The sequence below is a fragment of the Benincasa hispida genome, chromosome 4 (assembly GCF_009727055.1).
Source record: "Benincasa hispida cultivar B227 chromosome 4, ASM972705v1, whole genome shotgun sequence".
Taxonomy (NCBI): domain Eukaryota; kingdom Viridiplantae; phylum Streptophyta; class Magnoliopsida; order Cucurbitales; family Cucurbitaceae; genus Benincasa; species Benincasa hispida.
The window spans coordinates 29808447-29825267 of record NC_052352.1 but is presented as its reverse complement, the minus strand read 5'-3'; the positions used below and the strand labels follow the sequence as shown (position 1 = coordinate 29825267).

At 29.3% G+C, this 16821-nt stretch overlaps 1 protein-coding gene across 1 annotated transcript; it reads right to left on the bottom strand.

Annotated features, from left to right (window-relative positions):
• Nucleotides 1-9803: 9803 nt before the first annotated feature.
• Nucleotides 9804-14725, bottom strand: LOC120076633 (probable serine/threonine-protein kinase PBL21). The gene is made up of 7 exons (XM_039030510.1): nt 14566-14725; nt 14101-14466; nt 13590-13768; nt 13303-13492; nt 11491-11882; nt 10796-11137; nt 9804-10340 (listed from the first exon to the last, which is right to left on the bottom strand). Exons 2-6 carry the CDS (start codon nt 14201-14203, stop codon nt 10850-10852), a joined length of 1152 nt encoding a protein of 383 aa, XP_038886438.1. The 5' UTR covers nt 14204-14466; nt 14566-14725; the 3' UTR covers nt 9804-10340; nt 10796-10849.
• Nucleotides 14726-16821: the final 2096 nt, after the last annotated feature.

Below are 16821 nucleotides of genomic sequence, written 5' to 3'. Positions count from 1 at the left end.
TGTAAGATAGTGAAACTAACTAAGAAAGCAATAAAAGTGATCAAATATGAAGAATTATCAACTAAGAAATGTTTCAAAAAATAGATTTCATCAAAGGTATAATTAAACACAATTGCTTGACTCTTAAAGTAATTAACACAACACCTAAATATAGAAGTTTTTTTTTATCCAAATTGAATCTTTTGCAAACAATATTTTCTCATACCAATTAAATGATAATTAACATTACTAAATTAAGAAGCATGATATTAAGTTTCTTCATCAACAATCTCTACCATTATCTAAATACAATAGTGTGTTCGAACGATAGTCTGACATGCATGGTCTAATCTAAAGCCTACTTGTTCGAGCAAGATTCAAATCATAAAATCATGCCAATGCTGATCAAACAATCAAAAGCATTAAGAACGGTCATGCTAGAAAGTATAAATATAAATTAACATTCAAGAAGTAAAGTGTTCAATACTAAGAATTCGTCTACCCCTAAAACTATGAGAAATTTAGCCTAACATAGCTTCCATGGACAAAACCAAATTAAGAATGCAACAATATAGAAAAGAATCCAATAAGAGGAAAAGAAGTTATCCGACTTCCGATTGTATTCCCGTGATGAATTTAGCTTTCAAACGATCGTTGACTCCTCCAACATCATGAAGACTCCATATTTTTCTCTATACCCTCTCTCTGGGTCTGAAACAGTAAAAAATTCAATGTGGAGGTCGGCTAAAACCCTTAGGTTAAATAGGAGAAATTTCACTTTAGAAAAGGTCGACGTTGCAACGCTCGAAAGTAGCATTGCAATGCTAGTCCGATTGTTGTCGCAGTGTAATGCTATGCTCGACAGGAGCATTGCAATGCTGGCCTAGCGTAACAGTGCTCTAGTGAAGCGTTGCAACGCTCTCCAGAATGTTGCTATCAGATCATCAGCGTAAAGGGGTAGCGTTGCAACGCTCTGCATTACGCTGCCCCGCCTCTTTGAAGTTTGATCTTTTTTTTCAACTCTTTTCTTCACTCTCTTTGATCCATTGCTTGGTTTTGACTTCTTTAGGCATAATTTGGTCATTTTTCACTCATTTGGAGCATAATTCAATTCACGAATATAAAACCTAAAAATCACTAGCAAACACATCAAATTTTATAAAATCATGTAAAAAACCATCATAAATTAAAGGTAAAATACGCGCATTTTAGGTGAGTATCATATAAATATTTCACTTAATGTAGACAATACTATTATTTATATAATCAGCAATCCTACAACATACTTTAACAGTCATCGGTCTTATATTTGTCGAAAGTGGTTGTTGAAGTTGATTATCGAAGATGATTTTCACTATAGTTTATAGTTGAAGGTGGTTTTCGAAGCTTGAAGTTTGTCTCATTAAGGTGGTATTGGAGTTGGTAGTCAAAGTTTGTTGTTGGAGGTAGTTTTTAAAGCCCAAAGTTAGTCGTCGGAGTTGGTCGCGTGAAGATGATTATTGAAGTTGATCATCAAAGATGATTTTCGTCGGAGTTTATAGTCGGAGGTGGTTTTCGAAGCTCGAAGTTGGTCCATGAAGGTGGTATTAGAATTGGTTGCTGGAGTTTTTTCACCAAAGATGGTTGTCGAAGTTGGAAGTTGGTCGTTAGAGTTGCTTGCTCGAAGGTGGTTTTCTCCAAAGTTTGTAGTCGGAGGTGGTTGTCGAATCCTACGAAAGTGGTTGTTGGAGTTGGTCATCGGAGTTTGTTGTCGAAGGTGATTGTCGAGCCTAAAATTGATCGTCAAGGTTGGATCACTGGAGTTGTCACCGGAGGTGGTTGCCAAAACCTAAAATTGGTCATTGGAGTTGGTCGCTGAAGTTGTCATCAAAGGTGGTTGTCGGAGCTCAAAGTTAGTTCCTGGAGTGTGGCAGTGATAGACATCGACAATAGCTGATAGCTAAGGCCATTGAAAACATTGGAAGAAGGAGAGTTGGAGTGAGTTTGGGTGAGTTGGTAAATATACTAACTCAACCTCACCAACATTTAAAGTTGGTGGGCCAAATATTGAATTGATATATTATAACAATGAAAAATTAAAAACAAAAAAGAAAAAGAAAATATAAGTTGATATTACAATTGTAATTTCAAAATATGAAAACAAACTCATTATTATCAAACGTGAATTAGTTAATTAGTTAGATTAGATTTATTTCACTCTTAACAAGTTAGAATAATTGCGTGATAGAAAACTAATACATATCCTAAAGCTCTACATTATTTTTTTCTCAAAAGAAAAAAAAAAACTCTGCATTAATTATTGGTTTTGTTGATTATACATTGATTATAAAATTCTTTTGGAAAGCTTTTAATACTTCAAAAGTCGTCAAATTCAATTTTAATAAATTTGGCTAATGGATTAGGTCAGAATACACCACCGTCAATACTGTTGTTTTAGGTTTTAAAATATTACAATTTTGTCATTGAAATTTGAGTTTTGTTTCAATTTGATTCCTAAATTTTAAGATTTACACTTCTAATTTTCATCTTCACTAAATTTTTACTTTTAGTCATTGACGTTAATGTCTATTAATTAATTAAAATAATTATGAAGGACAATTTTAAAATTAATTTTAATAGCAATGAAAAAATAGTGAAATTTAATTAATTATAATTCTTTTAATTATTTAAATTAAGTAATAGACTTTAACAATAAATATTAAAATGTTAGTATTTAGTGCAAAAGCGAGGTTAAAAGTTTAAATCTTGAAATCTAGAAATCGAATTGAAACAAAACTCAACTTTGTAAAATTGTAACATTTTAAAACATAAGAATTAAATTGAAATCAAACACAAAACTTCAGAACTAAGGTCATTTAACAAAAATTGTAATGAAAATTATTGTAATTGTAATGGAATTCTATTGATGAATTAATTGTAATGAGTTTAATTGCAAACGTAATTGAATTGCTTTTGATCGCGTTACTTAAAATTGTAAATTTTGACATATTTACAATTATTGTTAGCTCTGAAGGTGAAATCGTAATGGTAATGAGAATAGTAATAGTAAATGTATCAAATTTCACAATTTTTTCTTTGGACTAGTAACAATAATGATAACGTAATGGTAATAATACGACGTAATTTTCAAATGAAATTGAATCGAATACGCTCCACTTGTCAATCATTTTATGTTTGTTGATGATTACAAATTTGGAAGTAGGCTCCATGTGTCCGTTAGCATGCAGAGCACAACTAAAATCAAATGAGATTCACTTTTCAAATTATCATTGATTTATTACTTTTGGATTGCGATAAAAGTGTCCTAAATGTATAACATTTTAAAAAAGCTACCAAATGGATATTAGACCGAAAACATAAGAATCAGTAGATATTTTTTTCCTAAATTATGAGATCAGGTGAATATACTATTTGGTATATATATTCTATCTTAATTCATATATTTCAAAATTAAAAAAAAAAATGACAAAAGAAACTAATTAAATTTAATCTCCATATTTTCGAAAAATTTTAAGTTAGATTTCATTATTAATTTGAAGTTAATTTTAAAACTGAACTTCAAATTAATAACGAAATAGAATTTAAAAATTTTCTAGAATATGAAGATTAAATTTAAATAATTTATTTTTTCAAGAAAATTAAGATTTTGAAATATATGAATTAAGATAGAATATATATACCAAAATAGTAATTTTCATCTTACCTCATAATTTAGGGAAAAATATCTATCAGTTTTTACGTTTTATATAATTATAAATATTTAACTCAATTTTAGAAAAAATTACTACATATTTCATGCTGTATTTTTATCTAATACATTTGTTTAAACCATTCAATTAGATTTTATTTTAAAAAAGTAATATAAAATTATTTATGTATAAAATCATATTTTTAGTCTGAATATTAAACATAAAGATATCATGCACAGTAATTTGTTATAGTTTAATAATCTATATTACCTTAATTTGAGTATTAATACACATCAAAACAATCTAAAATTACATTAATGTAAATTTGTGATTCTTGACATAAAATCTTAAATTTTCTATCACGGAATTCGACATATATCTTTCAACTAAAAAGTCAAAAATTCAAAATTTCTATGATGAGGTGAACTCATTAAAATAAGTTACATACTAACATATGTTCCTCATTAATTAAAGAAAAAGACACCAACTCTCGATTAGTTGATTGACCTAATGGATCATTGACTTAAGTTTTTAGGGTTTAAATTTTCAACTTATACATTATTAATAATTTTGTATTGATATTTGGATATAATTTAAAATATTGAATTTAAAACGTATTATTATTATTATTATTATTAGTAGTAGTGATTCTATGCATTTAAAAATATAATACACTAATTGTGAAATGCATAGTTTTTCTTAAAATCCTTCCAACCTGCATACAAAAATGTGTAGCTTTCTATATTAATTTTGATTATTAATCAACGTATTTAAAAATAAAAGGTAATTAACAATTAAATTTTAAGGTGAAACTGATTTTATAATTATAATGTAAACGTGATGCAAATGATATATATATTTTATTGAATACTATTGATAAAATATTCATTATTACATATTTGTTATAGCCTCATCAAGTTAATTTAGTTACAACTTAAAGTTAACTAAATGGCATATCATACCAATATTTTATTAATGTATAATACTTTTTCTAATATAGTGTAGAAAAGATCGAATCTCTAATTTGGAAGTTGATAGTACATTATTCTAATTGAGTAGGTTCATTTTGACAATAAAACATGATACTAACGATAAAAGAATGAGTAGAAATGTAATTAATTTTTTAAAAAGAGAATTTCAATTTCAATTTCATGTATATATACATTTTACCTTGGATTTAATTTTAACTACATTCACCTAGTCATTTTACCAAAGACCAAACTTAACCAAACTCACTAATTCCATTGAAAAATAGACTTTGATACAAAATTAAATTTAAGAGTGTACATTATTATTTATGTAATCAATCTCCCAGCGCTCACAAAAACATTGTAAATTTTAGGTAAGACTTGGTTATACCTATCTACCTATCCCTCTTCATTTATGACATACCAAGAAAATAATAATAATTTTTTTTAAAAAAAAAAAGTAAAAAATTTCTTGATACATGGACGAAATGTTTATAATCTATTAAATGCAAATAATATTAGAATAGTTATGTAAATTAATAATTTAATTCAAAAGAATTGAAAAATGAAAGTAAAGTTTAATAGAGATGAGAATGAATAGAAAAAATGAGAGTGATCCTGTGTTGAAAATGTGGATGGGTTCCATTAGATTTGGAAGATCCAAGTGGCCTCTTTGGGGGAAGAAGAATCTTTCTGATAAAGAAAATGTGGGCCCCAAAACCACACATCATTTGCTTCTAACCATTCTCATCAACATCATATAAAGAATAAGGGAGCCTATTTTATTTTATTTGTTTCATTTTAAAAGGAAAACTTGGTATTAGTTTTCTTATTAACTTGATTCATAAACGACTCAGGACCACATGAAAGCAATATAAAGACTCCATTCTTTTTTTTATATATTTTTTTAGCATGGGAGTTTGAAGAAGGGGATTGAACCACTGACTTCAAAATTGTTAGTTAGCTAAGTTATGCTCATTTTGGATTGATACGTCAGTGATAAAAAAAAAATAATGTCTAGTTTAAATTTTCATCCAAAATTCATCGTCATACTCTAAAGAACTTAGATGCTTTTTGTCAGTTTAACTAAGATGTTGGACTAAAAAATGTTTCTTTACATTTATTGAAAAAGGATGATCATGTCAAAAACACATTTCAACTTGCTTCCAATTCTAAATATTTAAGAGAAAATACCTTTTTCATTCTTAAATTTTGGATTTAATTTCTATTTGGTACATAAATTTCAAAACGTTACACTTTTACCTTGAATTTTAAATTTAATTTTCATTTTTTAAAGAAAGTTTAATTTTGATTTAGTTCTTAGATTTTCATAATCTTACTCTTTTAGCCTCCAACTTTTAGTTTAGCTTTTTTATTTGATTCTTGGGTTTCAATATTTGAAACTTTTTACCCTCGAGTTTCTTTTAGCTAATGCTCACTTTGGTTTTTGACATTAAATTTCAGTCAACATGTGATTGTTTAATTGAATTGTAATCTATTCAATGCTTTTAAATTGATTTATAGACATTAATACAATGAGAGAAAGTAAGTATTTAGTGAAAAATCAAAGTTAAAATTGAACATTTCGAAACTTAATGACCAAATAGAATTTAAATAAGTGTACACTTTGAAATTTAGTGACCGATTAGAATTAAAACTAAGACTTGTGGATAAAAGTAACATTTTGGAATTTAAAGACCAAATAAAAAGTGTATCGAAAACTTAGGGACCAAGAAATAAAATTTTCGATATTTAAATTCACTTTAGCAGTAACACGACAACTATCAAATTTTAAAATGAATTCAAATAACTTAAACTATAAGTTTAACCACTAGACTTTCAAAATTATATCTAACTAATCATCCACTAAAAAGAATGTTTAGTTTAATTTTAGAAAATTTTCATAGAATGAAAAATGTCAAACTATTTATAGAAATAGTAAAAAAATACTGGTAGACTTCTATTAAAATCTATCACCAATGATAGATTTTTGTTAGTTTCTATCACTGATAGACTTCAGTTGGCCTCTACGAAAGAAAATTAAATTTTGCTATTTTGTGTAAATAATTTCCTTTAATTTTCTATTTTTAAAAATCTCTCTTAATTTTATAACTAATAAATTCTTAAACTTCTATATCCAATAATTATTTAAGACCAATTAAATACATTTTGTAGGACCAAAATTCAATCAACAAAACTCAAAAGTATTATATTAAGGTTAAAAATACTTTTCATCCCTAAACTTTCATGAAAGTAATAATTTAGTTTTTAAACTTTTATTGGTAATGATCTAGTCACTATACTTTTGATTTTGTAATAATTTAGTCTCTGAACTTTAATATGTAACAATTTAGTTCTCGTACTTTGAAATTTACAACATTTAATCCCTAACGTAATTTTTTTTTTTTATCAAAGTTTGATGTTAAACTTTATTATTTTATGACGTAAACTTTGTATTTTATAAAATATTTTTAGTCTCTAATTAGTTTATCGATTTATTAATACAAGAAATGTAATTAAATCTTAACAATAATTTCTACAATACGAACTAAATTATTATAAATTTGAAAGTATAAGGACCAAATTATTAAATAGTAAAATTTAGAGACTAAATTAATACAAAAATGATATTCAGAGACTAAATCGTTATAAAACAAAGTTAAAAAAAAATTTATCCTATATTTAATCATTAAAGTTTTATAAAAGGCTTAATAAGCATAAAACTTGAGAGTTTCGATTCCCTCATACCAAGTACTGTCAAAAATCAGATATTGTTATTAAAATAATCAACAGTTGGACAAAAAAAAAAAAAGAAAAGTTATCTTTAATTTTTACTGCATTAAAAAGTGGAATAATTAGGGTAAAAACAAATTAAGATAACTGAGAATCATATCCAAAGCTACATGGTCCCATTTGATTTCAGACAGGAAAGCAAAAGAAAAAAAAGGAAAAAGAGAAAAGAGACTGCCACTTACAACGTGGTGTAGGGGACAAATATGATGTCCTTATCTATTGAGTTCACAAAAACTATTGTTTTTTTTTTTTTAAAAATAAGCAATAATTAGGTGCAGTTTATATTATAAAAAGTTAGAATAATTTTTCATAGTAATTTCATTTATTGTGTGATACATCAACGTACTTTTAAGAGTAGAATGAGACCTATTGATATTAATGTAGGATCACAAATATTTATGAAGAGAAATTTATAATATCAATAAAGGAAGTATGGTACTCTTGTGCTACTAGAAAAAATTTTCCTAAAAAATTTTAAACAATATATTTTTTAAAAAATACTATCATATGTCTATTTTTTATTTGACAATTGTCTGGATTGTACTAAGTAAAATTTTTATTTGACAACTATTTAGATGCAGAGATATAAGTTTAACTTAATATCTAAGTATTTTCCTATTAAAAGAAGAAGAAAATGAGGACAAAGTGACAAAGGACAATCAATTCAAAGACTTTTTTTGTCAAACAGATCCAAAAAATAAATACAGAGAAAAATGAATACGGCAAATACAAAAAAGAAGTGGGGCTTTCTTTTTCTTTCTTTTTTGGTATAGAAAATATGGAGTGAATATGTCATTTTCTTAAATAAATTGGTGAGAAAATTTCAACACAGTTAGTTTCCAATGAATGAATTAATTAATTAAAGGCAATGACCCCTTAAACGGGGTGGCTCAGTCAACCCATCCCCAACTTTTTTATTATCATAATATTCATTCTATGCCTTTTTCTCATTTTATTTTATGATAATATTTGGATGTATTTGGTGTAAACAATTCTCTCATTTTTTTCAAAATAATTTATTGATTATTTAATGTCAAATTATGAGATGCACAAAGATATATGTTATCTAGATACACTTAAATATTTTTCTTCATTTTATATTGAAGAACTATCACCACCCATGCCCCCACTCAACTTTACACACACAAAGCCAGCAGGGTTGACTATATGATGTTCACAAATCTAACCATGAAAATCTACTCAATCACATAAGTAAACAAAAAGCATGCCAATATTAAGGCATTTTATGTTTAAAAACACATGTTTATTTCTAAAAAATTTCGAATTCTATCATCCAAACAATACAAATTTTGAAAACAACATTTCTATGTTTATGTTATATCTAGATTTTGAATTTTAAATTTTAAAATATAGAATTACATCAAATGTACGTAAAGACATGAGAATAATAAATATGTTTTTTGGTCTCTCGATTTTAACTCTGGTCCCTAGATTTTAAAATGTTATACATTTAATCCTTAAATTTTAGGTAGTCAATAAGTTTCAAATCTTTACAGTTTTATGTTTAAAATTTCAATTTTATTAATTAATTAAAAATAATTATGAAGTGAAATTTTAAATTTAATTTTAAAAGTGATAAAAATAGTGAAACTTAATTAATTATAATTCTTTTAACTATTTTTATTTATCAACATAATTAACTCTAAAGATGAAAAAGTAAGTATTTAATGAACAATCTCGAAGCAAAATTCAAATGTCAAGAATATAATTGTAGCATTTTCAAACAAACCAAACTCAAAACTTATAAGCATGTCACGTTGTAAACTCAATTCATTTTAAAAAAATGAAAATATGTATTATAAATTATATAATATTACAAAATAATAATCCTACAATTTTTTTTTAACACAAAAGATGTTCATAAATAAAATATCAATAGTTTATTATCGTAATTACAATTTCGTTTTATGATTCATAAATATAGTATTAAATATATTTTAAAATCAGAAGCTAATTTTTAAATATGCTACTAAAAGACATATATGAAAACACAAGATGCTAAATTTATTTTCATTGTTTCCAGATCTACCAAACATGTCCCAAGTTTTCTGGTCATATATAAAGTTGAATTTAAGGGAACTAACTAAAAGATAATAAACCAAAAAGTTGAAGAAAGTAAAGAGGGTTGAACTTTGGGGTTATTATGTTGGTTGAAATTTCTTAGATCTATAAGTCAAGGGGATTGACTATTTTCAGCTATAAAAAAATAAACTTAAAATCATTCAAACTAAGTAATCTATATCCAGCTAACTCTCCCAAAGGCAAAAAGTCTTGGTAATGAAACTTTTGGGAGCTTTCCCAATTCATACACAAATTCAAATAATAATAATAATGTTGCAAAAGAATAGGTTTGTTTTATTCATAACATAACTCATATTTATCATTATATATTGAAGTGTAATGTATTGCAAAGAAAAAAAAAAAGAAAAAGAAAGAGAGAGCACTTTCTTCACCTCTCTAAAACAAATGAAAAAACAAAATAGTATAGATGATGGGGTGGGTGAGGGAAGGGGGGGAATCAGGGACCTTCTTACAAACTACATACATAGATTTCATTTACGAGTATTATTATTCATGTACAAAGATACCAGAGCAAAGACACTGATGTGTACCTTGGAACATCCTGGGTAGCTTTCGCAGTCGTCAAGCTGAACCGAGACGTTCAGAACTTAACTCAAATAAAACAGCAGAAAATCGATATGTACCTTTTAACCAAGCTGCTTTCTGCTGAAGTCGGGTGTAAAACATGTTTCTTCTATTCTCCTTTGAGTCAAATACTTGTTCATAGTTTCGTACAGGTTATATACCTAATCGTTTTGAATGGCATATATTACATTACAAAACATGCTTCACATTGCTTTTATCTTACACGCTTCACACGTCTATGCACCTGAAAGAAAGCATATATGTGAAAAGTAAAGCATCAGTTACAAAAGACAGTCAGATAATAGTACCAAAAATAGTTAACTTTGTCCCAACTCCTAGGAGGACGTTCGGAACAAAGAGTAGAGTTGTGAACTCTTAGGACCTATAGTATAGGAAGCTAGTATGTTAAAAAAATGATGTTTTTTAGTCGCGGGCTCACAAATTCGTTGGACCAAACAAGGAGTGGGGTTCACACCTCCACTCTCCCAACTCCTTGGGCCCAAACATCCCAAAGATTGATGGGGTACATCCAGGAGTTGATTATAAGAGTGTATTAACATCTCGAAAAGCATTTTCATATCTCAAAGTTTAAAATCAAGGGTCTAAGTATTAACCAAAAAACAAAAGTAGGAAACTCGTGCAAATAAAAGTAGGATGAAATGCTTTATTAAAAGAAACTCGAAATGTCAGACTCCTTACGTAGCTTTTTCAGCAACTTATATACAGCAACCTCCAAACAGAAGTTTAGCAATTTCAGGGATCTGGTGCCGGGGCATGGGTGTCTCCATTCTGTTGTGAGGGTGATGATTTTGATGAATTATAAATCCTACCATTCCGTAGTTCTTGTAAATAACTTTGAGAGGCCAAATACTCGAGTGCTACAACAATATCACTAATAAGAGGGCGAAATGATGGTTGTTCCTGAAGACACATTGCAGTAATTGCAACTGCGTGTTGCAAACAACGAAGAGGGAAGTGTCCTTCCAACAGGGGATCAACTAATTCCGCAAACTTTCTCCGGTCCTTAAGTACAGGACGGGACTGCAAAATCGATGGAAAGTGATGAAACAAATTATCCAAGGAAAGTATCAACAACTACTCTCAACTCTTAAAATATACATCGTATGGAGAATGCCACAAGACTAAAAGTCCTATACAAAACTAAACAATAAGTTCAAATACTTCAACTCAGCAAGTTGAAGGAATCGTGTAAGAAGGATAAAAAGAACATGCACATTAAACAAAGACAGGTGGGACTACCACCAAAGTGAGCTTAGTTTAACTGACATAAAGTATGTGTTAACGACCAAAAAGTCAATGGTTCGAATTCCCCTACCCATTGTATTAAAAAAAGAAAGTGGGACTAAGAGCAAAAATTATATCAAAGTACTAACCCAAGCAACTAAGTTCTGCTCTCCAGGTCTCCTTTTTGTATCAATTACCTTGCGCCCCGTAATAAGCTCAAGCAGAACCACGCCAAAGCTGTAAATATCAGATTTAAGGGTTAATTTACCACTCATGGCATACTCTGGAGCACAATATCCATATGTTCCCATTACTCTAGTTGAAACATGAGTATTGTCGCCAACAGGTCCCAGTTTAGCTAGTCCGAAATCTGAAAGCTTAGGATTAAAGTCATTGTCCAATAAGATATTAGCTGACTTCAAGTCACGGTATATGACTGGGGGATTTGCTTTACAGTGGAGATACTCGAGGCCTCGAGCAGCAGCGACTGCTATCTTCATCCTTGTATTCCAACTCAGTGGCTTTTTGTCGGTATCCAAATCTGAAATAAAAAAAAATTCACCATCAAGGTATCAGATTACGTGATGAATTTGATCATTTGTTTCTTTTAATAGATCTATATCAATCCAAGAACTTTCAGTAAAACTATCAAATATGGAACCATAAATGATTAGTTGCGAAAATGAGGCTATCAACTAAATTACACAATACATTTACACATCAATAATTTGATTTACTACTTGTAACTGTTCACCATTGTAATTTCTTAACTTCCAGGTAGACTGGCATGATGAAAATAGGATTAGAGGATTCAAAGTAGGGACTGATAATCAAGAGGGGCAGTGTAAAAGATGACATTCATTTTATATCGGTGAACTTCATAGAAAATTCCTGTTTTAGATTGAAATTTGCAATCATAGCAGTCAAGACTGTCATACCAAAAAATTATTTCCAAAAGTAATTATACACTAAAGGTAAAACTCAATAGAAAACCAACATATAATTATCTCCCCTCTAGAAACATAAAAGTAAGAAGTTTATGATTAACAAATAAAACCTTTTCTTATCAATCATAAAATTTTTGAGTTACCATTCACCATTGACATGGAGGCCCACAGATGGATTGATATAGTGGCTTTCGTTAGTGTGGGCATGTAACCCAAAAAAGATAGATAGAAAACTTGAAATTTTCATGACCACAAAAATTAAGGTTAGAAAAATACATAGGATAGTATTGCATCATAATTTATTCTAAAGATACTAGGCTACCTTGCTAAGGAGGATATAATACCATAGCTTCATTGCATTTACATATTGAAAATGGTTAAATGAAAATTGAAATACTCTGACAAAATGTAATTAATTAGCCAATTATGTTAGATCAAATAAATAAATTAACATAGAAAAGATTATAAATATTTTTCTGTGACTACACTATATCAATTGACTTATCATTGACTTGGCTGACTCCCCCAAGTCAATGGCCAAATTGGTCCAAGTAGGATCAAGTCTGACCAGGTCCCTATAATATTCTATAGGAAAATTTCTAGGATTACGATAGTATCGCCTATTCATTGCTTGTCATAAAAGAAGCATTTAAGAATTGTGTGGGACCCCTAAAATAAAATAATATATCATGAAAGGGCATTTCAAATGCTGAATGAAAGGAGTATGTATAGTACTAGAAAATCTAACCATATATATGGATATAATATGGATATCCACATGATCATACAACTATAAATTTGGTAAAACATAATATAGTACTTGCAGAAAAAGAAGACATAACTCGTGACAGAAATCCTGATGTACCCGTTCCCTCCCATCACATACACACAAGTATTTCAAAAAAGAAGTAAAGTGAATTTGTTATATAATAAATTATGATTGGACAATTTGGTGGGATACACAGGTAAGTATTTTTCAAATGCAAAAAAAAAAAAAAAAAAAAAAACATTTACCAAAGAGATGATCTTCCAGGCTTCCCATAGGCATGTACTCATAAACCAAAAGCCTTTGATCTCCATCAGTACAGTAACCAATCAAGGTGACGAGATTAGGATGGTGCAACAGACTCAACATGAGAACCTCCACAATAAATTCCTGAAAGCCTTGAAGCCCATCGCGATTAAGCTGTTTAACTGCAACAATCTGCCCACAATAACAAATGGTCAAAACTGTAAAAAATAAAAACTAATAGTTTCTAGCCATAACAAAGCTGACAAAATGCAATGAAACCTTAATTTACCTGTCCTCTTTCCAAACGACCTTTGTAGACACGTCCAAAACCACCCTCTCCAAGCAAATTTACTTCCTTGAAACCTCGAGTAGCCATGGCGAGTTCACGAAACGTAAAACTACGAGCAGCTGCGCTCCCCTTTGGACAGCTTTCACGGTTGCTCTCACCTTCTTTTCCCCTCCATGTACCTAACATTTAATGGTTAATAGCCTGACAACAAAGGCATATTTGGAAGTGATTCTAAAATTGTTTAAATCACTTCCATCATGTCCTAATAACTCTGAAACACAACTCAAAATTAATTTAATATTTAACTTTACACTATTAAATGCAATTTCCAGATCATCCAAAAATGACTAATTTCATAATCAATTCCAACCATGCACTAAGATTATTACCCAAATGCACATGGAAGAAGTAGAAATAAGAGCAAGATTATCAACACAAACAATGTCATTAACTCAGTACAACATTTTATCATTCTGATGTACAAAAAGGAAAGGGGGAAAATACAACCAACCTGAGGAATTAACAGAATGGCGGGATTCAAATCGAACACGACTATCAGTTTCGACCCGGCTCCCATCTTGAGTACGAGGAGAAATACAAGAAAAGCAACTCATATTTCCCGAACCCAAAATCAAAAACCCATCAAAACATGAAAGAACCGCAACCGAAATCGCTAATTTCTTAATAGAAAAGAACAATCCCAATCATTAGGTTGACAGAAACAGAAGGAGAAGAGTCTTCTCCTCCTTCCCCCCCCGAATCGGAGAGATTAAGAGAAGAAAACCCTGAAACAAAAATCCCCACCCCCAAAGAAAAAGGGAAAATGAAGAAAAGGGGTGGCGGAGATTACTGCAGCGAAGAACACGTCGTGGAAAATCTGCAAGGAAAGAATGAGAAAATTTGAGAAAGGGAAAAAGGGCGTTAGAAATACAGAGAGAAACAGAGGAAATGAATTGGAATGGAAAAAACAACAAACCTAAAAATAGAAAAGAGGAAGGAGCGATTTAGCGCCACAGTTAGCGGAGAGTGGCTCCTGAATCATACCCATCTTTTCTTTTCTTTTCTTTTTTTCTTTTTTCTTTTTTTTTTTTTTTTAAGGAAGGAATTGGAAGGAAATGGATTGCGTTCGGTGGCGGTGGGCCTGTTCTGCCACGCCGCCGCGTTCTTATTCCTAATTTTCTGTCCGCCGGTTGTTCCTATTTTACGTAATTGCCCTTATGAAATTATGTTATTTACCAGACATGCCACTGAAAGTTTCCATTTCTGGAGGCCGAGGAAACTGTTTTATCAAAGTCAGCGTCGTCCTTCATTCAGTGATGCTCTGTCTCTCACTCAAACCTGACTTTTGTTATTTTTTCTTTTTAAAAAATTAATAATTAATTATAGAACTCAAATTAACATTTAGTTTGAGGTAAAATACCAATTTGACCTTCTACCTTAGAATTTGTTTAATTTTACTTCAAATGTATAATTTTAATCCTTTAATTTTTTTTTTGAAATATGTAATAAAATATATGAATAGGTACTCAAAATTTATAGTGAAAATGTCATTAGGTAACAAATTTTTTTTAAAAAAATATCACAACGAGTTAGAATACATTTGGTAATTATTTCATTTTTTGTATTTTGGTTTTTGAAAATCAAGGCTATTTTCTCGTGAATTCTGAGCCAAATTTTAAAAACAAAAATAAATTTTTAAAAGCTACTTTTTTTAGTTTTCAAAATCTGATTTAGTTTTTTAAACTCATGGTAAAAAGTAAATAACAAATAAAGAAATTTAGGTAAAAATAGTATCTACAGGTTTAATTTTCAAAAACCAAATGGTTACTAAATTGAGCCTTGACAATTGGACTAAGCTTAAGATTTATTAAAAGAATAGAGACTATAATTAGACATTTGAAATTAATGGATTAAAATCAAATCAAAGGTTTTTTTAGTGATTCAACCACTCAATTTAGTTTCTTAATATGTTTTATTTTAATCTATATAAACTTCAAAATGTCTATTCAAGATTAACTTTATTATTATCAGAATTAGTAATTTTGATGGTCAATGTTCATCTCTTTTGGCTTTCCACTATTTAAAGGACTCAAAAGGTAATGAGTTTCAAATATGTTTTACCTTTTAAGAAAACCTTTCAAGAAGTTGAGAGTCCTTCCTGAATTGAAAAGTTTACTTTTAAGTTACTGTCTAAAAAATGATTCCTCCTTTTTCTCCATTTCTTTGATACGCTTCTCAAGAAATATATATTTTTTGAAAAAGATTTGCTTTGAAACAATCAACTAGAATTTTAAAATATTTTTAAGCAAAAAATTATTACATTTTTTGTAGTTTACGATTAATATTTATTTGGTATCTAAAATCTCAAAACAACATTTTGATGGTTGGAGTTTGAGTAATTAAGTACAAATAGTTTTGATCGTTAATTGAATAACTAAAATGAATTGGATATTAAATTTGTTGAATGTTAGAGATTAATTTGGCAAATTTTAAGAATTTAATATTATTTTGATGTAGTTTCCTTCTTTTTCAACATCTCATATTTAGAACAGGATGTGTATGGATCTATAACGGAAGAAAGTTGTCTTTTTGGTGGATAGAGAGATAGACATGATGACCTTTTTGGGTGGAAACATATTGTAGTAACAACAAAATTTTGAATGATGTCAGCATCTTCAAATTTATTTTAAGGGGCATTTGAAGTAAAGAATGGAGTTGTTAAGTGAGAGATTTGTGAAGTCTTAAAAAGTATAGTCGGTCATGAACTTTTTGGACAAAACACTTTTTAAGTGGACAAGCCTGAGCTAATGAAATGAAGAAACGAAATCAAACGAAGAAATAAGAGTGATTTTGTGTGGAGATCGAGAGGCGACATAATTTTGAAGTGGACTAGTCTAGAGAGCATGGGACAACTCTTGTACATGTGCATTGTGATAACTCACCTAACCCACTGTTAATTGATAAAACAAAACAGTAATCCAAAGCCAATGAAGTCTACCTTCATTCTGCAAGATGAACAATCTTCTGTTAGTTTCGATCTTCAAAGAACAAAATACAATCTCAAAAGATAGAAAAACTTCAATGCTCAATCAATCTCACAAAACTCAGAAAATATCCTTTTGAAGAAAATATCCAAAAACTGAAACAAAACCCAGACAATTTCCTCCACGTTCCAGAAGTTGAAACAGTAGTGTGATGCACACTAAAACTGAAAGAGAGCAACAGGGCACTA